The sequence below is a fragment of the Podarcis raffonei genome, chromosome 5 (assembly GCF_027172205.1).
Source record: "Podarcis raffonei isolate rPodRaf1 chromosome 5, rPodRaf1.pri, whole genome shotgun sequence".
NCBI classification, from domain to species: Eukaryota; Metazoa; Chordata; class Lepidosauria; order Squamata; family Lacertidae; genus Podarcis; species Podarcis raffonei.
Window position 1 is genome coordinate 28,495,406 of NC_070606.1, and position 21,655 is coordinate 28,517,060.

At 43.3% G+C, this 21,655-nt stretch overlaps 1 protein-coding gene across 2 annotated transcripts in view; it reads left to right on the top strand.

The window, feature by feature from the left end:
- Positions 1 to 552: 552 nt before the first annotated feature.
- The window catches only part of ARID5B (AT-rich interaction domain 5B), a 179,790-nt gene continuing 158,687 nt past the window's right edge, over positions 553 to 21,655 (top strand). The window contains exons 1-2 of one of the 2 annotated variants that reach the window (XM_053388363.1): positions 553 to 1,099; positions 1,549 to 1,803. In XM_053388363.1, coding sequence (XP_053244338.1) covers positions 1,079 to 1,099; positions 1,549 to 1,803 — 276 coding nt within the window. In that variant the 5' untranslated portion in view covers positions 553 to 1,078. The remainder of the gene's footprint in view (positions 1,100 to 1,548; positions 1,804 to 21,655) is intronic. The other variant, XM_053388362.1, reaches the window with a different exon arrangement.

The following is a 21,655-nucleotide window of genomic DNA, read 5'->3' on the forward strand; positions in this document are numbered from 1 at the left end:
AACACATTAGTATTTGAGCGCGCCCTTGCCCGAGATCTGCATTGTAAACACGTAACTGGGATGCGAGTGTGTGCGTGTACTTCGAAAATCGGAAGAATGTACACACGCCGATCAGGCGGAGCCCCGGGCCGAGCGGTCCCCACATATTGATTTATCATGCCGCGTTTATTGTTCTGTCCTCTTAATAAATGCAATCATAGCTCGCTGCCTGCTCAATATTGCTCGCAAGATCCCGTGATCGGGGGTGCTTCTGGGAGCCTTCGCTCACCGCTCCTCCTCCTCCTCCCCTCTCAAACCCTCTCTTTTGCAAAAGAGAACAAATGCATTAATATTTATATGTTTATATAATCGATAACCCACTTTCTCCCCCCAGCTCTCGCTCTCTCGCCCCCGTCCCCACGTTAAAATACTAGCACCAGGCATCTATTCTAACCCGATCAAGAGTTTCTTGGGGTAGGTGGGGGGAATATGGCAGTACGGGAACGTAATCTAACTATCAAACAAATCTACATGTCTAATAAAAGCAAATCTGTTAAAGAGAATTAGAAAGAAGAACAGCGCCTCTGACTCTCTGCAGGAAATGTTCTTTATATTAGACATATACAAGCAGGTCCTGTCAGATGAGCAGCTCAACTAGACCGCCTTTCCGCCCGGCAAAAATGGAACGGTCCTTTTGTCTGGCACTTCGGGGGCTCCGGGGGAATACGATCCTGTTTCTGCAGAGATTCGGGCGCTGCAAGATTTTTAAAAGCGCCCGAGACCCCGAATTTGCCTGGACCCATTGGCTTCTGAGCTGCGGTTGGGTTATGCATTGACCGGTATTACCTGTGCAGATCGGTAGCAGCCGGGCTATAAGCCCCTTGTTTTCTACGTGGTTTGGAAATTGGGGGTCGTGACCATCTCTCGGCGGGATTTTTGGATATTTTGGGCGAACCAGGGGTGTAAGGTTTGCGTTTTATATTGAGGCTCGGAGCCGGCTGCTGCGAGAGATCGCTTTTCCCTGCCAGGACCTGATGCAATCCATTCAAGCCAACAAGTTTGGAGAGAATGTTGAGTTCAATCAATTCAGAACGTCGAGATGGAGCCCAATTCAGTTCAGGTATTCGGTTCTCCTCTCTTCTTCGCCTCTACACCCCAGATCCCGGCACCCCGGATCCCCTAGACACCCACCTTCACCTCCCCCAAACTTTCCAAGAACTTTTCCCCTGTAATTACCATTCCACCCCCTCTTTTTTTTAAAAAAAGCCTTTGCTGATCATATAGACTGAGACACACAGATTATTATAATGGTGACTGTGATCGGATTTTTTGCCCCCTTCGGAGGAAAACCAGCCTGGCTCCTCAACAAATCCCCTCCTCATCTTAGAGGTTGTGATATTATTTCTTAGCATGTGTTTGATTTATGAATGTCTTTCTCCAGTATGTTCTGATCAGAACTGGCTGTGTGTGTGTATGTTTTAAATGAATTGATCTGCGATTGCTGATTATTATTATTTTTCTCTCTCCTCCCCCCCCCATCCTCCTCCACCCCTTGTTTATTCCTTCCAGTGGGTCGGATCTCCGTGTGGTTTACACGGACCGTACATTTTCTACAAGGCTTTTCAGTTCCACCTTGAAGGCAGACCAAGAATTTTGTCCCTTGGCGATTTTTTCTTTGTAAGATGTAAGCCAGAGGATCCGATTTGCATAGCGGAGCTACAGCTGCTGTGGGAAGAAAGGAGTTCCAGGCAACTTTTATCCAGCTCCAAACTTTATTTTCTACCAGAAGATACTCCCCAAGGCAGAAACAGTGACCATGGCGAGGTAGTAAACATACGTTTCTCTCTCTCGGTGTGTGTGTGTGTGTGTGTGTGTGTGTGTGTGTGTGTGCCTGTGTCATTGTGTGTGTGTGTGTCTCTGTGTTCTCTTTTCCGCCTCCCCCTCCCTTGCTTGTAATGTTTATTAAAGGACAGGGTTGAAATGTTCCTTTCTGCCGGCAACGTGAGCTTCTGGTTTTTTTTAAGGGCTTGTGCCATTAAGGAAGGGCTGCAGCGGGTGGCTGCTGCCAGACTTTGCCTGTCATCTGTAGAAAGGAGGACTGCGCAGAATGTTCATATTTTAAAGCAAGCAGCCCAATAACTTGGTTGCCTCTGTGTTGAAGGTGATCTTTACTTACATCACCTCCTCCTCCTCCTCCTCTCTCCCCCCTTCCTCTAACGCTGCTGTCGAAGCGTCCTCGTCACATGCTTGCTGATTCCCCTTCGTTGCTTGTATTTGGGGGTGTCTACACCTCACCCCCCGCAAAGTGAATTTAAACATTGTACACCTCGGAAGGGTTTCGTTCCTCCCCCCCCCCGTTCTTCTTTTTTAGGGTGTGTATGTGTGGGTTTGGTGTTTTTTTTGGTCTTCAAGTATTTTTGATATGTTGGAAAGAAGGCGGAAATTACGAAATGGAGGCAGCGAGTGAGATCAAAAGCGATTTCGCTGGCAAAGACGTGTTGAATAAAGTGATAAATGACAGGTACTGGAAATAATACATTCAAATAACTTGCAGAGCTGCCTGGGCGGATTTCAAAGCGCTCCGGTGTGCAGTAACCAGCACAAACACGTTAAGCATTAACAGCGAGCCTCGCTTTGCTTTCCCCGGTCATGATTGTTATTATGCCTGCCTCAATGTACTGGCTTAACACAATTACTATAAAAAGTGGACATTTTCCAGAAAAAGCGTGGCGAGGGGTAGGAGTAGGGGGGGGAGTACAGATGTCTGAATGAGGCTTCTCTCGTAAGGCTGAGATCCCCATGCACGTTTCCTTGGAAGCCCCATTGAACACAGTTGAACTTACTTCCGAGTAAACTCGGGCTGCGCGGGACTTGCTTCCAAGCCAACCACGCCGGGATCAGGCACCCTTGGGTGGGGTGGGGCGGTTGCAGCCCCCTCCCCAGTCTAGCTTGGGTGCAAGATCGCGGACTTACTTTCGAGTAAGCAGAGGTGTGGCGTGTGTCTGTTTCGGGGACTGGCTTTGGTTTTTGCGCGTGTGGACTACCTTGTCAGGCTGCAGCCAATAAACTTTGAGACCCGAGAAAGTGCCCGGGTGCAGTCCAAAGGGGAAAACGGAGACGGGGGGGGGGAGAGTGGAGACGTTCCGATCGCCTGCGGGAGGCGGATCGGGAGAGAGAGGGAGGGAGGGAGGCGGCGGCGCTGCTGGCTCGCATTCACACTGTATTCTTCCAGATCTGTAATTTCATGTATGCCCGCAATTCCGCTGGCTACTCGAGTCAGCTGACTCTGCGCTGTGTTCCTGAGGAGGAACTATTTTAAGGGCCGGCGAAGAGCGGCGCTGTGTTTATGCGGAGAGAGAGAGAGAGAGGTGGGAGCATTTGCAAAGGCGCATCATCATCAGAATAATAACAATAGCCAGATGTGAGGCTCCTTGCAGGCGCGGGGGGGGGGTGAGGGGCAACAACCGGCCGAGCCGGCCTGCTTGCTTGCAGCCCTTGCCTCACGTCCACGATGCTGACCCCCCCACCAACCCACGTCGCCGCCGCCGCCCTCCTTTACAAGCCGAGCTGCCAGTTCCTTCAACAATCGATAGTCTGATGGAGTTAATTGTAGTTCCACTCCCCCCCCCCTTAAAGCCTCTCCTCTCTCCCCCATAGCAGCTCCGCGATCAAGACTCCTTTTGGATTATGCCTTCTTTAATTTCTTGTGTGAGGAGCCACGTTATGACCATTTAACATCCCCCCCCAGCCTAGAGAGTGCTTTAGTCCTGTACTCTAAATGTGCAGTTTTTGATTGATCGGCACCCTCTCCCCCCCCACGCCCTTTCTTGAATTGACATTTTGGAATATGGAAAAGTTGTTGGAGGGGCAAGAATGGTTAGGACTCCAGAAACTCTGTCCAGGTTGACCCCCCTTTGCAGACATCTCATGGCTTCCCCCCACCCTTCAACTTTCCCCTGCAGCTGTCTCTCCTCCCCCCTCCTCTTTTCACTAGTACTTATTATTTGCTTTTCAAATTTATTACTTCAACATGGTCTGTGATCTGGAAAGGGGAAGGATTAAATATCCTCTCCCCCCCCTCTCTCTCTCACCCTCCCCGCTTCCCCTTGAGAAGACTACAAGAATAATAGGCCACTAAACCAGACAGGAAACCATTGGAAATGTTATTGAATTGTTTTAAATTTAACACATCTATTGAAAACTTAGAAATATTTATACATAGGCATTTGAGTGCTGGCCTGATTCCGAAGTAAGTGCCACTTGGTTCAGTGAGGAACTGCAGGGCAATTCTGCACATATTCTCAGAAATTAATCCGCCTGGGTTCAGTTGGGCACAAGCACAATTTGGGCTATAGGCTGTTCTTTATGAATTGCTGAATAACCCCCTTTTTTCAGTGGGCTGAATCCAGGTGTAGGCTGCAGCCCTAACCCCACTTACTTGGGGTTAAGTTCCATTGAATTCAGTAGGACTTACTTCTGAGTAAACCATGTTGGGACTTAGTCATGCTTACAGTACAATGGGGGTTAAGTGACTCATGAGAAATTTTGTGTCCCATTGTTTCCAGTGAGTCTAAGCCAAACTGAGTCTGGAGTCAACTCAGTAAGACTGTCCTTTTCAACATGTAACTTGAGGAATGTAGTCTATACCAGTAACTTTCCAAAGGATAATAGGGGCACACTCCTAGGCAGACATACTTAGGAGCAAGCAGTATTGAGAGGTGTAAATGTGTGTATAACAGGGCTGTGTGACTGAAAGGGTTAAAAAATGTATTTTGAGATCTTGTTCAGTGAATACGAATACACACACACACACACACACAGAGTATATATGGAAGGGTGGGGGATGGGCCACAAATCATTTTAATATGCCTTAATGACCATCTCATGTTACTGTGGTATGAACATCAGAGGAAATTAATCCGACCATTACAAGCCAGAGTGTTCTTTTGATTCAGGGATTCTCATCTGAATCTGCATTCCTAATATTATGCATGATTTCAGGTTTTTTAAAAAATAAATAAGTAAATGCAAACTGCTAGCAATTAGCTGTATGATTATACTGGGTATATTTCATTAGAGGCCCTTGACTGAGGCGTCTCTGAATTATTCAGCCGTATGAGAAAATCATTTTTTATGGAGATAATAACACACCTTGAGATGATGCATGCAAATGCCTCGCATGGAATGCTTACGACTTGTATGTGAAGCAGGTATAGAAAATTTTCCTGATGTGGTTCAGTTTTACACCCCAGTGATGTAATTTTCCCCCGCTGGCCTCAGTTAGTCATTCATTAGCAGAGTAGCAGCAGCAGCAGCAGCAGCAGCAGCAGAAACAGCAACTGCACACACTGATACTTGTTTGGCAAGGAGCCTATAGAAACGTGTACTTAGAGCCAAGGCCTAGAGAGGGCAACATAACACTCCCATTAAGAACTGTACTTTGTTTTCACTTACTCTATTAACTTGTTTATAGACACCGAAATGATTTTTTAAATAAAAAAATCATTTATTTTAAATTGTTTTAGATGATAAAATTCCGTTCGTGAATGTTCAGCAGAGACAACTACGAAAAAGAAAAAAAAAGCTTGCTGATTGGCAGTTTCTTTCTTAAGGGAAACATTTCAGCATTCTTTCTCGGTACAGAGAGCAGTTATTTCAAGTAACTTAACCACAGTAATAATTCTTTTATGTAAATGACATCAACAGCTATTTCTGAAGCTGAGAGATGAGGCCGTTTTTAACAAAGTCTCATGTAACCCTTTGTACGTCTGCGTCCTGGACATGGAAGAATTGCGCTTGGTATAATTTAGAGAGAAAGCAACAGACAGGGCTTAGGGACAGAACTGTGTGGCAAAATATAATTATATGTTAAGCACAGTAGATAAAATGTGGTTGAGCTGCCCCCTCTCCCCGCTTTTCATTATGTGGATTGTAAATCTATGGTGTCAGCGGTTTTTTTGTGAGGTCAAAGGTCAACAGAGGCACTTGCTCTGAGCAAAACCAATGTTTAGCAGAGCACTGGATCTTATCACAGGCTGGTGATCAGCTTCTTATGAGATTGAATGATAGTCACATGTGTGCATGCATGTGTATTGCATGTCTGATGAGAACTGCAAGTGGTTATTTATGAATTTATCGGATTGGTAATATCCAAGCTGCATCTGTTTTATAGGATGAGGTCTCAAAGTGTGTGTGTATCCGGACTACTTTGTGCTATTCATTTACAGAAAGCAGTTCTGAAGAGAACAGTGCCTGTCAGTCTCACATGTGGGTTGTGAAAGGCACGTGGTTTTTCTGTTCTGCCATGTGTGTGCATGGTGAAATAGACGTGTACTTTTTTTTTTTTACCGTACAGGACAAAACTGCAGTGGGGTTCGGGTAGGAAATGGCATGCTGTGTGAACTGCCCCCCTGACAGTCAGATCACATGCTTGTTTACTGAGAAGTAATTTCCCCTAAGTTCAGTAGGACAGAAATCATAGTATGTACTGTACACATAGGCTTGTACCCCGATCCTGTGCATATTTACTCAGATGTAAGTTTCCAGTGTGTACAATGTGGCCTGTTTCCAGATAATTACGTGTAGCCTTGTAGCCTTAGTATGCTGCTTTTGATGACATATTTCAATGGACGGCTGTGTGTTTGGTTTGATTTGATCAGAGTTGAGTGCAAACACCAGCAACTCCTATTGTGCAATCCCTCTCATCCCCTCTGTGTTTATAGGTAACCAATTTAACTTGCGAAGCTAGAAAAGGCTCAGATCTAGTGAAAATATACTAAACTTTAAGGTATGAGAGTGGGAAGGGCCTAGCTACATGTCACATGTGTTCCTAGCAGCACTATCCTGTGGATATTTGCTCAAAAGTAAGCCCCATTGCATTCAGCGAAGCTTACTCGCAGCTAAGTATGCCAAGGATTGCAGTTTAATTCTAGACATTTTTATCTCCATGATCTTGATACCTGACTTGCCTAGCTTCTCAGGAATTGCTTTGAGTTAATATTTGCATTTTGAGACTAACTTTTAAGTATTGCTTCATGCCCAGCTGATATGTAATGTAATTCCACAAATTCACTTAAGCAAATCATTAAGAAAAGCAACACTATTTCAACTTCACATCAGCAGGACTACAGTTTTACTGGCTGAACAGCACAACCCTACTCCGAAGTAAGCCCCACTGAATTCAATGGGATTCAGTAAAATGATATGGAATTGCAGCCTTAGTTATGCATCTTATGAATATCAACAACGGATAACAGTAGCTTATTCCTGGAGCTCCACTGTCCCCCCATTTTCTTTTTTACTGATAGACTTCAGGTTGTAGTCCTCTACCCACTTACTTGGAGTAAGGGGATTTACTTCTGAGTAGACATGTATAGGATTGCACTGAAAGTGGAGTGGATTTGGAAGGGAATTGTACATCGAGTTCATCATGACAGAATAAGACCCATTTCTTGCGGAGGATGAGCTCACCACAGATGGTATGGTCTGTCGAATGATTTTAGAGTAAAAATGGTGGACCAACAGCAGAATCCTATTAATGTCTGCTCAGAAGTAATTCCTATTGGACTTAGTCCCAGTTATATGTTGAATGGCAGCCTCAAATCTGTTGTTTACATGTGCGTTTTGTTACAGTGTGTGTATGTGTGTGTGATGACTCATAGGTCATTCAGTTTGCAGAGTGCATACCTTCATCCAAGTCCCAGGTTAATTTCTGGCATCTCTCAAAGCAGAGCTAGGAATGGCATCCAGCTAAGATGTGGGAGAGCAGCTACTGGTCTGGATAGTGAACACTAGGCTAGGTGAGAGCTGGTGTAGGGTTGCAGCTATGAGTAGGAGCTTAAAAAAAAACCCTCTGGGTGTCATCCAGGAATTCCAGCCCTTCTGTCCAATCTGCAATTTGAAGTAAGAATTCTGACAAACTTTACAAGCTGGTTGTAAGAATTACCGAGATGATGAGTCTTCTGGGCTGAAATGCTTTGAACTGCCAAAAGCATTCCATAAATAATGCTAAGATGTTACTGGATTTATAGCCAGATACTGTATTATGGATTTCCTTAGACCCAGTTACTTTTTTGCTGTGTTTAGAGGGAAATTCTGCCATTCTCCCCATGTGGGAATTTTGAGTTTTTAAAAGGTAATTAGACTTTTTGCACCCTTGGCTTAATTTGAGGCCCTCCTGTAGACTTCCAAAGGGTGTGTCCTTTCTCATCTGCTTCCCTCAGCAATGGCAACACCTTTCAGGCATGCATATTCCACTTATTAAAGCACGATGGGGACGGGCAGGGGATCATGCTAATGCAGCATCTATCTCCCATACGTGCATGCTCGAATTAATTCACATTTACAAATCAGGCAGACCTGTAATTGCAGCATTAGAGATGCACGTTTGACATTTATCGCGAGCTGTTCCTGAAATTGATAATTGTATAATCACTCATTGAAACTTTGCCTCAGGTACATGGATGAGGAAGCTGTGGCCCTTCAGAGGTTATTGGACTGCAACTCCCATTTTTCCTGACCGTTGGTCATCCATGATGGGAGTCACAATCCAATACCCTCTGGAGGGCCGCAGCTTAGTCCTGAGATAGCTCAGTCGGTAGAGCATGAGACCCTGAATCTTAGGGTCATGGGTTCGAACCCAAGGAAGGGCAAAATATTACCGTATTGGGGGGGGGTTGGGCTCAATGACCATTGTGCCCCCTTCCAACTCTACCATTCTGTGATTCCCCATCTTGCCACAGAGATTCAAAAGAAGTAGCAGCATTATTTGCACCCCTGGTGGGGGCCGATTTCACCAAGCCCTAGGTACGCCTCTGATTGCAGCCAGTATTTTTTTAGGGGTTTTTTTTGCAGTTGCTGTTCCCAATCTGATCAGTGACGCAAACATTAAACTCTTGTCTTTGGAGAATAAAAAGCTTTTACATGCTACATCCTCAAGCATATTAAGATACTGAGCAAGATGAGTTTTTTCTTTTTTTCAAAAAAAGTTCTAATTGAGTGTTTTAAATAAGCATAGGGGTGAATTAATTAGGCTATACTTTATTTTTAGTTGCTTAGTTACACAGTAGTATATTCCTAAGCACAAGTGAGATAAATTGGCTGTGTGTGTGTGTTTGTTCCTGTGCTACTTTATCCCTTAATCATACTTACTGAATTGCTCAGGAGGCTAAAGCGCGTATAGATTTTGTGATTCCTAATATTAACACATGTACAAAATGCTTAGGAAGGAGAAAGCATATTCTGGTTCAGCCTCTTAGGTGTCTTAATTTAGGGCATTTACTCTTCCTAAGGGGAGCAATGGTTGTTCACAGGTAAGGGTTCTGGAGAAATCGAACCCTGAAAGTGCTTGTTGGGGCATTCATCAGCATTTGACATAATGCCCAAAACTCTTAGAGCAACCTTAAATGCTTGATTTAAATGCCTTTTCTTTGTATCCTGTGTGTGTGTCGTCCCCCCACTAAACCCAATCAGGCTTTAACTCTACAGAGACAGGTGTATATTTGATTAGTAGTACAAGTGGCATTTCCTACTTCATCATTGCAATGTTGTCAGTAGCTCAAGAGGATGCTGGCAGTGACTGCAGTGTTGGACCAGTAGTGCTAACTTAGCATGTGGAAGCAGGGCTGTAGCCAACATGTTTTCTGGGAGGGGGCAGTGAAAAGCTGTTCTCTGAAATCCTAGAGCAGCGCTTCTCCAAGGGTGTGATGTGCCACACTGGTGTGGCAGGAGAGGATGGCAAATGTGGCGCCAAGATTCAAGGACAATCAAAGAAACATTTAAACATTTCAGTGTAGTATGGCCTATTATTTATTTATTTTATTCGCAGAATATGGATAGATACATTTTTTTTCAATGTGAGCAAGAGCATCATGGGATACCGAGGACAATCCTAGTTGTGGTTCAGAATTGCTGTTCGAACAGAGTATAGCATTGGCTGTTCTTCTGCAGTTCCGCACGACATATTGTTGTGAGCAGGGATTTTTCAACTCTGACAAATGTGAAACGTCAGAAAAGATAAAGGCTTCTTTGTGTTAATGAGGAGATGAGAGTTTGTTAGTCTCAAATTAGACCTAATATAAATGAGATTACCCGGCCAAAGCAAGTCTAAGGTACATATGTAAGAGGCTCATTTAGAATTATATTTTGGGAATGATTCATGTTCTTCTGTAGCTGCATTGTTGTATACTTTCATGATCATGCCCCATGATCTTATTATAAAGTAGTTGTGTTCTGTTATAAATCAAGCACTGCTAGGAGTTGTTTCTGTTTGTTTTCCAGTGTGTTTCTTATAAATAAATAAAATTGGGGTGGCATGAGCAATTTTTTATTCTGAAAATGTAGTCCAGAGGAAAAAGTTTGAGAACCACTACAACTCCCATCATCCCTGACCACTGGTCCTGCTATCTAGGGATGATGGGAATTGTAGTCCCAACAACAGCTGAGGACCCACGGCTGAGAAACACTGCTCTAGACCACTGGCTTCCAATTGGTGGTCTGTGGGCTCCAGGGGGGTCCACATAACCCACTCAGGGTTCCGTGGCCCTATTCACATAATAAAAACTTATCAACATTTTCAAAACGAGGGGTGTCCATAGCTTGGCTTTTGAAAAACAGGGGGCCCACAATACTTAGTTAATTGAGAACCACTGCTCTAAACAATTACCCATGAAAAAAAATATTCCCTGCCCCACTGGAGAGGCGATACCGGGGTAGATGGACCAAGGATGTGATTTGGTATAAGACATCTTCCTGTATACCTATGAACAGAGCCACCCCCCTCATCTCACCTCCCTGTGCTCTGTTACTTCAGGCAATTTCCCAGCCAAGCTCTGATGTTGGCAGTGAGCCAGACTGTGGAGTAAAGTTCCTGGAGTGATGGGGCCTGGCCATGTTAGGCAAAAGAGTGCTCAGATTCCCTGCACCTGTAAGGAGATATAAAAAGGTGTTAATAAGCTGGGAGAAGGGAGTGGGGGGAAATACACACTTTAAAATTATTTTGGCATCTTAAATAATTGGGATTTCTGAGAGTAATATAAATTCCTCCTTTTTTTGTCCTCTCATTTGTAAAATAACTACTTTTTTGGGGGGGAGGGCAAAATACGCCAATTAACAAACTGCTGAGTCGACACAGAAAACCCATCAATGCTGGAACGGCTCTGCTGAATCCTAAGAAAGGGACAGCTGACATAAAGAGACCTCTCTTTCTTTGAAAAACAACAACAAATAATGCAAAATGAGTAATATGCTCATAGGAATGCACTCATAAAATACAAAATGTGGAGGTTTGAATGAAGTACAGTGGTACCTCTAGATGTGAACGAGATCCGTTCTGGAGCCCCGTTCGCATCTAGAAGCAAACGTAACTAGCGACGGCACGTCTGCGCATGCGCACGTTGCTTTTCGCCACTTCTGCGCATGCGCAAGCGGCGAAACCTGGAAGTAACACGCTCTGTGACTTCCGGGTTGCCGCGGAGCGCAACTCGAAGCACATTCAACCCAAGGTATGACTGTAGTCCCTCTGATATTGGATCTTTATTCAGATATATCTGCAAGTCTGCAGTAGGCTCAGGTGGCTTTGCACAGGTGCTCGTCACATGTGGAACGTGATACAGTTTTTTGCATTTTGAAAATAGTGGCATGCAGGAGTGGGAAAGGAAAACAGAGCCCTTTAATAAAGATGGTATTTACCATGGGAAGGTGGCACAAAGGCATGGAGGTGATTAATTACTCGGATTTCTAAACACACCTTTGTTAACATCCCTACTCCCTAGTACACACAAATGTCCCCCTAAAGGCAAGACTGTCACAATTGCAGAACTTAGTGTAATGACATTGCATCTTGGTCCAATAATATTATCTTGACAGAATTATGATGTCCTAATTCTGTTCTCGAATGGTTCAGTAACTCATAAAAGGAGGTAACATACAGATTGGCATGTACTTACATCTCTCTACATCATCCATGCATGTCTCTCGTAAAAATTAGAGCACGTTGCCCTGTGTTTTATACGTGAGGATAGTAGACACAAATAAACGTTGCTGCCGCCATAAGAAACTGAGCTTCCAGCCGGGAAGTTCCTCATTCCAGTGTTATCTCTACCATGAATTCACAAGGTTGCCTTAAGGAAGCTATCACAAATGCAAAAATTGAGATGATAATGCTGGCCATAACACACGTGAAGCGGTTTGCTGCTATGAAGTGCTACAAAAATGCTAAGTATTATAACTGTTAGGGATTGTCAGTTTTAACCCAGGTTTCTTCAACCTGGTGTGCTCCAGATGTTTTAGACTACAACTCCCGTCATCCCAGACAATTGGCTGAGACTGACGAATGTTTATAGTCCAAAATATCTGGAGGATATTTGGTTGGGGAAGGCTGTCGTAGATTAATCAATCAGTTGATTGATTGACTGGGGCAACAGGACAAATTTTAATTAGTGGGTCTGAAAGTTCAAGGCATTTTCTTGTCTTCCTTTGGAAGAAGATTCTGATGTGTGTGTGTGTGCACGCGCATGCGCGCACACACATATTCTTTTACATGCAAAAGCAATAGATTTTCTTTTCTTTTTTTAAAAGAGTGGGCACTGTTTGCCTTGGGGCTGCTATTGTGACGCTGTGAGCCTTGGATTCTTTCTGCACATTTTAATGTTGGCTGTGAATGATGTACTGATTGATAGAGATATCAAACAATAGAAGATTATGGCAAGAAACCCAGTGTACAGACTCAGTAGATGTATGTGAAAACTGCCCCCATTGTTCTGTTGCACTCAGTAGTGAGTAAATTATTTACAGATATTTGCTAATTAAAGCACATATTGTTTTTCCCAGCACAATGGGGCATAATGCAAACAAAAGCCAAAAAAGAAATCAGCTTGCATAATTTTCATTCGAGTAATGCAGTGTATATTACTGCTTGGTAAGAAAAATATGTATGTAATCTGCACAAAAAAGCTTTTCTCAGGGTAACCAGAGAAGGCAAAAAGAGCAATAAATTGCTTGTCAACTTGCCTAAACTTAAATGGTTCCTGGAGTTCAGTAGGCCATCTGATAGGAAAACATTGTGACTGAACCTTATTTTCTCCCTTGGTCACAATTTCTGTCTGCAGTGGCAGATAGAAACTTAATTGAAAACACTCTCTCTCTCTCTCTCTCTCTCTCTCTCTCTCTCTCTCTATATATATATATATATATATATATATATGGGAGTTGCAGCAGAAATTAGAAAGTATAATATTTCAAAACTTGACCCTTATAACCCTGCAAGATTTACTAATAGCCCAGAAAAATTGCAACACTGCTTTCTAGTACAATGCAGTAGCTGCAGTGCTTAACACATGTACTAGAGAGTAAGTCCAATTGAACACAGTGACAATTATTTCTGAATAAACATGCGTAGGATGGCACTGTAAGAGACTGAGCTATGAACCTGACAGCTCCATGTTAAAATTGCCCGTCTGTTACAAGCAGAAGCTGTGACACTTCTGATGTCACAGCTGTGAAGCGGCAACATTAACAAGAAAAGGGTTGCGACAGCGGCGGACAGTGGTCTTTCAAATTTCAGCTGTACCCTGCATGAGGCCAAAATTTGGCTCCTCCCCATTTCTTGCCTTCCATTCTGCTAAATTCACTATGTTATAGTTTCAACACCCGGTGGCAACCCCTAGGCTCGGCGCCCAGTGCAGTCGCGCTGCCCTAAACTCACCTCTGGTTATGGGACCACACTTTTAGTTGCATGGCTCCTTCCATCCGCCTCTTGTTCTAGTATAGGCTTCTGCAGCAGGGAAGGCTCCCAGATCACCTAGGGACCTTTAGTTGTGAAATGCTAGCATCCCAGCAGCATATTCTCAGGACAAGGGTGCGTGGCATGTTAGTTTTGCCTGCATATGCACCTGTTCCATGGTTTAAACATGTCTCTGAGCATGTGGAACCTTGTACCAAAGGGAGTCAAAGTGGTGCCGTCCATAGGCTATGGACCAGAACCCACCAGCCAGCATTCTCAATATATATTCTGATATTACAGCTAAGCCAAGTGTATGAAACACTCAGAGCGGGTGATATAAATGCTGAGTATTGGTATCTGGCAACTCGTAAGTTGCACAGTCATATTCCACAGATGGAAGGCTTGTCGTATGTCTTCCAGAATGCCATATGCACAGTTTTCTTTGTCAAACTACAAATGACAATTCTTTATGTCTTAGAGATGATTGTCAGTTAATTAAACTTACAATTTGCATGTGTTCGGGTTCAGCAATCATAGCATTATTGCTTTTAAAATGCCATGCTTCTCTTGGTTGTCTCCTGGATAGCCCCTTCCTGTTGGCAAAAGCTGCTACTCAACTGGGATAATTGAAATGCCCAGGGAGGATTAATTCCAAATATCCAGGCATAATGCAGCCTTCAAATTATACGTACAGTCTTAGCTTAGCAATGGCAGTCTTTGAAAATGGTATAAAGATACGTAGGTTTTGCTTATTACAGTGGTACCTCAGGTTACATACGCTTCAGGTTACCAACGCTTCAGGTTACAGACTCCGCTAACCCAGAAATATTACCTCGGGTTAAGAACTTTGCTTCAGGATGAGAACAGAAATTGTGCTGCTGCAGCGTGGGAGGCCCCATTAACTAAAGTGGTGCTTCAGGTTAAGAACAGTTTCAGGTTAAGAACGGACCTCCGGAACGAATTAAGTACTTAACCCGAGGTACCACTGTATACTGTTATATGGTATGTAACAGGCAGTTTCTGGGCCCATCTTTTGGTCACACACTAGTGTGTCCAAGAGGTAGAGCCTAGTGTGGGGCTATATGCTGATGAAGGAGTAGATTTCAGTCATTTCTATAGGCAAAGTCAATAGGTGCAGTCTGAGAGACAGTGAGGTTTGAACTGGGGGCATTGCTTCATACTTGAACAATACACTCTAGTAGCTCCCAGTGATACCGGGCAGATAAAAAGCTTAGCTATGTTTCCTATGCCTCCCCCCCCCCCCAAAAAAAATTTTACTACAGCATGACAACACCCATTTATAGACACTGAGTCCTTTGTAGGTTACGGGAATAACTCTTGTGTAAAACAAATTGCCTGCTTCCTTTATCATGCATATTCTGAAAGAGGAAGGAGTGTCGGTCACCTTTTAACAGATTAGACTAGATTACATATGGTTCAGGTGATCCTTTCTATTGAACCACCAATGTTGCATAACACACAGTAGCAAGCTTTTGAGCTGCATAGCATTCTTCAGGCGGGAATGACATTTTGCCTTGCTCAGAAGTTAACTCTTCTGCCCTACCAATGCTGTGTGTGCAATAAAGTGTGCCTCTTTGGAATCATTTTAGTCTGTTTCAGACCTATTTCACTAAGCTAAGGAAGGAAAGGATTACACACACACACACACACACACACACACACACACACACACACACACTCTGCTTTTTTCTGGGGGGACTCAGGGGTACGCATACCCCTAAACATTTTGTAAATCTAAGTTTGGCCTCATTGAGGGGCAGTATTTGAATATGAGTAGGAAAATGAGAGTACCCTTAAACATATATTTAGGGGGGAAAGCACTGAATATAGATGTGCGCATGTGCGCACTCATCTTCTCACATCGTATGGTGTATATACGTTCTGCCAAAATGGCCTGGCTTGTCTCCATAACAAGTAACGTGTGGGTCTTCCCCTCTAAACATCTTTCTGGGAAGCCACCAGTGTAGTTGCTTAGACTGAAAAGTAGTTTGTTCAAATGCTCTCTAGAGTTCAAGGCACTGAAACCTGAGAGGTGCGATTAAAAAGATGTAGAGTTTTGTGTGAGAGAGATTTCATTACATTTGTGAAATGTACATTTTTGAGGCCTAGGCCTCACATGCAGCCAAGTGAGGTGGTAGAATCGTGAGGCCGTACATTGGACTGTACTATCTCAGTGTAGAACATTTTTTTCTATGTGTCCTATGTTAAAAACAGCAACAAACAGTACCAAACTCAGCCCAACCTATTCTGGTGGGCTAGTTTTCTATTTGCAGAGCAGGTTTTTTATTTTTATTTTTATTTTAACATAGGGAACCATTAACAATTCTGATTGCTCCCACTGTAATCTGAAGTGGTCTATTCTAACACTGAAGGACTCTTAGCACATCTTTTCCACATAATTTTGCAGTGGAAATAGATCAGGCATACTCCTGTCCTTGTTACTTGTATTTCTCTCAGGCCACAAATAGATACATGTTGGATAGTTTAACAAACAAGCAAGCAAGTAACTAACTTGCGACCAATTTGGGGTGTACTAAAGGGTTTCTGGCAAGAACATGTTCCCTTGGTGGGCCTTTGTAGTCTTACTGTCGAACCAGATGTTCCAGGGGCTGTGGTGACAACGCTAGAGAGAAACTGGTTTTTTAAAAAAAAGTTTGTTTGTTTTATTTTTAAAGTGAGTACTGATCGCATGAGAATCACTTCTCATATTCCTTGTCATGTGCTTGATGTACCCACCATGTGAGTCCCAAGTTTCCATTAGTTTAGAGCCCAAAAATTCAGCGTCTACTTTGCCACAGCCTAGCCTTAGGTCCGAATCTGAAACCCAGCGACTTTTTAATATCGCAAAGGTTCTGGTTTGTTTTTGTTCCACTTTTTTTGCGTGATAACTCCCGAGGACAGCAATAACACGGTCACATTGAGGAAGCACCTCAGAACAAATGCAAGCAGATTAAATCCAGCACTGGTGCTCTCTTGTGTCAAGAACATGATGCAGAATATACCAGCAATAAAATGGCAGTCTGGAGGGGCTTTCTAGTAGTACTAGCCCACAAGGCCCTAAATGGCTTGGGATCCAAGGCCCTAGAAGAGTGCCTGCCTCAATATCCACTATCTTGGGCCTTATGAGCAACAAACGAGGTCCTGTTGGTGCTGCCACCTCTGGGGGTTGCCTGGTTGGTGGGGACCTGTGGCAGACCCTTTTCAGTGGCGTTCCCCCATTGGGGTATGCCTTCCCTTGAGACCTCTCTTGAGACCTCCCCCCACTATTAACTTTAAGAAGGAATTTCAAAACATTCCTTTCTACCAAAGCATATGCTGGCTGAAAGTTCTGTCCCCTGTCACCTCAAAATTATGGGTTTGAGGGCCAATTCTTGTTTTTCAGACGGTTCTTTTATACTGTACTGCATTTTAGAAGTTTTAATTGTATTAGTATTGATATGTTTGTCCGCCCCCCGGAAGAAGGTGTGGTGTATAAATCCTGTTGTTGTTGTTTATTTTCTCTGTAATGTTAACCTGTAATAAGCTAGGAGCATGTTTATTCAGAAGTATGCCACACTGTGAGAAGCCTGCATTGGAGTCCTGTGTCCACTTAGGAGCAAATCACATTGATTTTGTGATACATACTTCTGAGTGAACATCTGAATTCATACTCCAATTATGCTTTTTATTCCTGTGTGGGAACAGGTGTGTTAGGAGCAATGCACTCTATTATAAAATCTGCCACCCTTGCTATCTTGTGTGGCAAAGTTTATCCTGATTACTGCAAAAGAATGGGGGTGGGGGGAAACTGAAGAGACTTGTCTAATGCAAATTATTATACTGTCAGATAAATGGCAGCCAGCATCACCTGTTGTTATCAGCCAGAGGTTTTCTGCCATGTCTCTTTAGATATTACTATTACAATTTTAATAATAATAATTTATTATTTATACCCCGCCCATCTAGCTGGGTTTCCCCAGTGGAGCACCAAACCATTGTTCAAATTATTCCTGAGCTCCAAAATTCCTTGAATGACCCTTGGAGGTGTTTGGAAAGAAAACATCCTCAGCGTGCAGAAATGTTGCCATGTCTCCACTGCAATTCTTTATCACTTCCCTCACGGTTTCTCATATATATTATGTTATTGGCAGCATATAACCTGTTATGGCAAGACACTGTTACAATCTTTCTGTGCAAAGAGACAGGCTTTCTTTCCTAGTGCATAATTCCCCTTTCTTTTAAAATATAATAAGCTGCTTTTAAAACCCGCTTTAACTACCTGACCCTCCTTTTCTTGGAGACATGCACCCCAGCCATCTGCTGAGTCAGGCAATCTCAATTTCTTCACTTTTGGAAGACGGTGCTGGTGGTTGCTTAGACAACAGTGACATAATATTTGCAGCTTAATAATGAATCTTGGGGAGAGCGTTGGCCAGAGACTCTTCATAGAACATCATTTCAACTTCACAGGACAATTTTATTCTTTTTTGTAGGTAGGGAAGGTTACCTGTCCTGCTATTGCAGCTTTACCTGCAGTTTGATCTGCAGGAAACAGCAGGTGAAGCTTTTCCCCATACTGTATACAGAAGGCTAGAATATTGGCAGGTGGAACTGCTATAAAAAGCAGCAGAGGAGCGAGGTCTGGCAAACAAAGTTGGCAACCCTAAATGGGTTTTTCCTTCTACGGTAGTTAATTGCTTTAAGAGGTACAGTCCAATGCAAACCCCTAAGCCTATGTATGGACACACGTGGTGCTGTGGATTAAACCACAGAGCCTAGGGCTTGCTGATCAGAAGGTCAGCAGTTCGAATCCCCACGATGGGGTGAGCTCCCGTTGCTCAGTCCTTGCTCCTGCCCACCTAGCTGTACGCCGGCTCCTTTGGCTAATAAAGCGAGATGAGCACCGCAACCCCAGAGTCGTCCACAACTGGACCTAATGGTCAGGGGTCCCTTTACCTTTCAGCCTATGTAACTCAAATTCATCTAGGTAGTGCCCCACATATTAAGGTTACCAGATTTTTTTCAGTGAATCCGGGGACACTTTCCAACTTCAGTGGATTTTGTATGGGGACTGATTTGTAAATCAGACTGTCCCTGGGAAACGGGCGTCTGGTAACCTTACTACATATGCTCTGGGGGTATTGCCGCAAGGGATTAAAACAGTATGTTCTGAGTGTTGAAAGCACTTAAGGATTACTGAGAGATTTTTACAACACTCTTAGAAGGAGGGCCAGTGTTCTCACCCCTATATTGCAGAGTAGGGATAGTCTGGGGCTGAAAGGACTGAGGCTGACATGAAATACCGTACTGGCTTGCCTAAGGTTGACTGATTTGGCTAAGATATAAGATCTCAGCTGCCTCTCTGCTCAGTCTCTGAGACATTAGTCTATGGTAGTGCTGATTTGTATAGACTGGCAGTATTATTTTTTTAAAAAAACTTGAAAGTGAGCAGGTAAATAAATACTTAATCTGCATTTACTGTTGTTGGGTATTTAAATACATAAAGTAAGCATGCAGCCTGGGTGGTTCTTCACGTCTTTGTAGAGATATAATTACAGGTGACATCAATGCAATACAGCCGATTCCTTTAATCTTCTAAAGATTTGTGTAAGTCATCTGTCACCATATATACATACCAAGTTCCTGCATGTGTGCGTGGTTATTAACATCTCTGTTTTGCTGTCATCTTGCTTAAAGGGAGCAGCAATATAAAGACAGGGTTGCCAAGTTGCCAGAGGTAGATTCAGATTGGTCAGGATCCAGGTCCGAATGTTGCAGATCAGGGGAAGAACTTGAGTGGACTGCGGTGTGGCAGTGACAGAGCAGTCATGGAGTATGGTAGGTTAAGGGCAGCTTGAGGAAATGTGGATGTGGTTATCCACAAGGACCTGGTCTTAAAGGTTCTATCATCATCTTCATCACCACCACCATCATCATCCATCTGCAGTCAAATATTGGGAGCCAGGTTTCATTACCAGATCCTAGTCTTGTGGATGTTTAGAAAGAGCCATTCCCTTTGGAGACCTGTCACTTCACTGTGCCTTATTCATAGAATCATAGAATTGTGGAGTTGGAAGGGACCACGAGGGTCATTTAGTCCCTGCAATACAGGGATCTCTTTCAGAAGTGTGCTATCGCCAAAGCCACTTACCTGTCATAGCATGTCTTATGCTAAAGGCAACTCCTTGCAAAGAGTAATTGGCTGTGCTGAATAATTGCAAACCTAACCTCAGCTGCTGCAAAGGAGCAATCAGTTGTAATTTATTTTCCATTATACTTCGCTCAAAAAAGTAAGGTTGGAATGCTCTGAACACCCCCCCCCAAAAAAAAAAAGAAAGAAAGAAAAGAAAAGAAAGTTAAGTTGGTTTTTCTGATATACCCGTGAAGTTACGGAATATGTTTGGTAATCTCGAAGATGATCTAGGTCAGCAAATCTTCAATCTTCTCGACTGAGAATTGTCTCAGTGATGCAGAATGCATGGAGGCCTCATCTACATTCTATCAAGCACCATTTCCCCATTTGCCTTCACATGGCACACTCAGTACACCTGCCTCGAAAAAGTCTTCATTCAGTGTTGATCACTGATTCTTAAAGAAACATTATCCCCACCCCACAATAACCTGTAATTTTTTGGGTGGCTTGAGAGTACACCATTGTCTATTTGGTCCATAGGCCACAGTTTTAGTATCATTGACATTTAGTACCACTGTTTGGAAGGTACAATTAAAAAAAAAATCAACCTTTTAAAATGTCTTGTCTATTTGGTTCTTTGCCTATTTGGGAGCGGCCTTAAAGCTATAAAAAAGCTGTTTTGAAACAGGTAGCAAAAGAGATCCATTAATAGCAATTGTGTGTCTTACCATGCAATCCTAACCATGTTGACTCAGCTCTATTGAAGTAAATGGGGTCAAGATTCTGGCCTTAATACGTAAATCAGACTTAGGCCTTAATTTTAATTTTGAATCCTTGCACAACCGTAATTTCTAAGATGGTTGTGGATAGTTCACACTCCTGTTGCTTCAGACTTCTTCACAGGATTGCCTACAGTCATCACTTGACTCCTCTATGGCTCCTGGCTGCAGGATGCTGGGAGAAACAAATCACAAGTCTTGGTGTGTCTGTCGGAACCTAGGCTTGGAATTTGTTTGCCCCAAACAAACCATGAGCCCAGGTTGGGATAAGATGACAAGTCAAGGCTTGTGGCTTCCCATATGGTATAGCCAGGAGGGAAGTGGGGGACCTTTGAGCAGTGTGCACCAGCATTCTGCCTGTTTGAAGCAAACCATAGTTACAGCATTAACAATGCTTTAATGTGCTGTGTGAACACAGCCCACTGGGAGTTCAGTGGGAGCTGCTGTTGATCTCTGTGTATAATCTCTTGCGTTTCTGCATGTAAACATACGCTTGGATTCTGATTTGACTACTGCTCACATGTACAGGGAACAGAAAGTTTTGTGAGGCAACCCGGATGCACACTACAGAGTTCAGTATGCCTTTTAGCATTATATATGACTATTAATCTCACTGAAACCACGCTGGTGATACTACAGTAGTCAAACTAGTTCTTATGAAATGTATCTGACCAGAATAAATATTTCTGTGCATTCTAATCAAAGCTTTCCATCTGGGATCATTTTGTGCTGGAATGTAAAACCATTAATTAACCAACTGAGACCTGAGTCACTCCTGTAGGCAAGGAGTTGACATGATGAGTAAAAAAGGGTTCCTAGCCCTTAATGAGAACTGTCTACCTTTACAACACATATTTGAAACAAAATGCTTGCCTTTCCTCATATTGGGTGTTTCTCCCTATCAAGTCATAAGTGAATTAAAAACCTCTGCAAGTGCAAATTTAAGACTGCTTAGACAGAAGCAAAAGGGATTCCTTTTTAGGGTTGATGGGAAGGAAGGGGGTGAAATAAATGAAAAGCAACTTTCAAAGCCTGGTACATGAT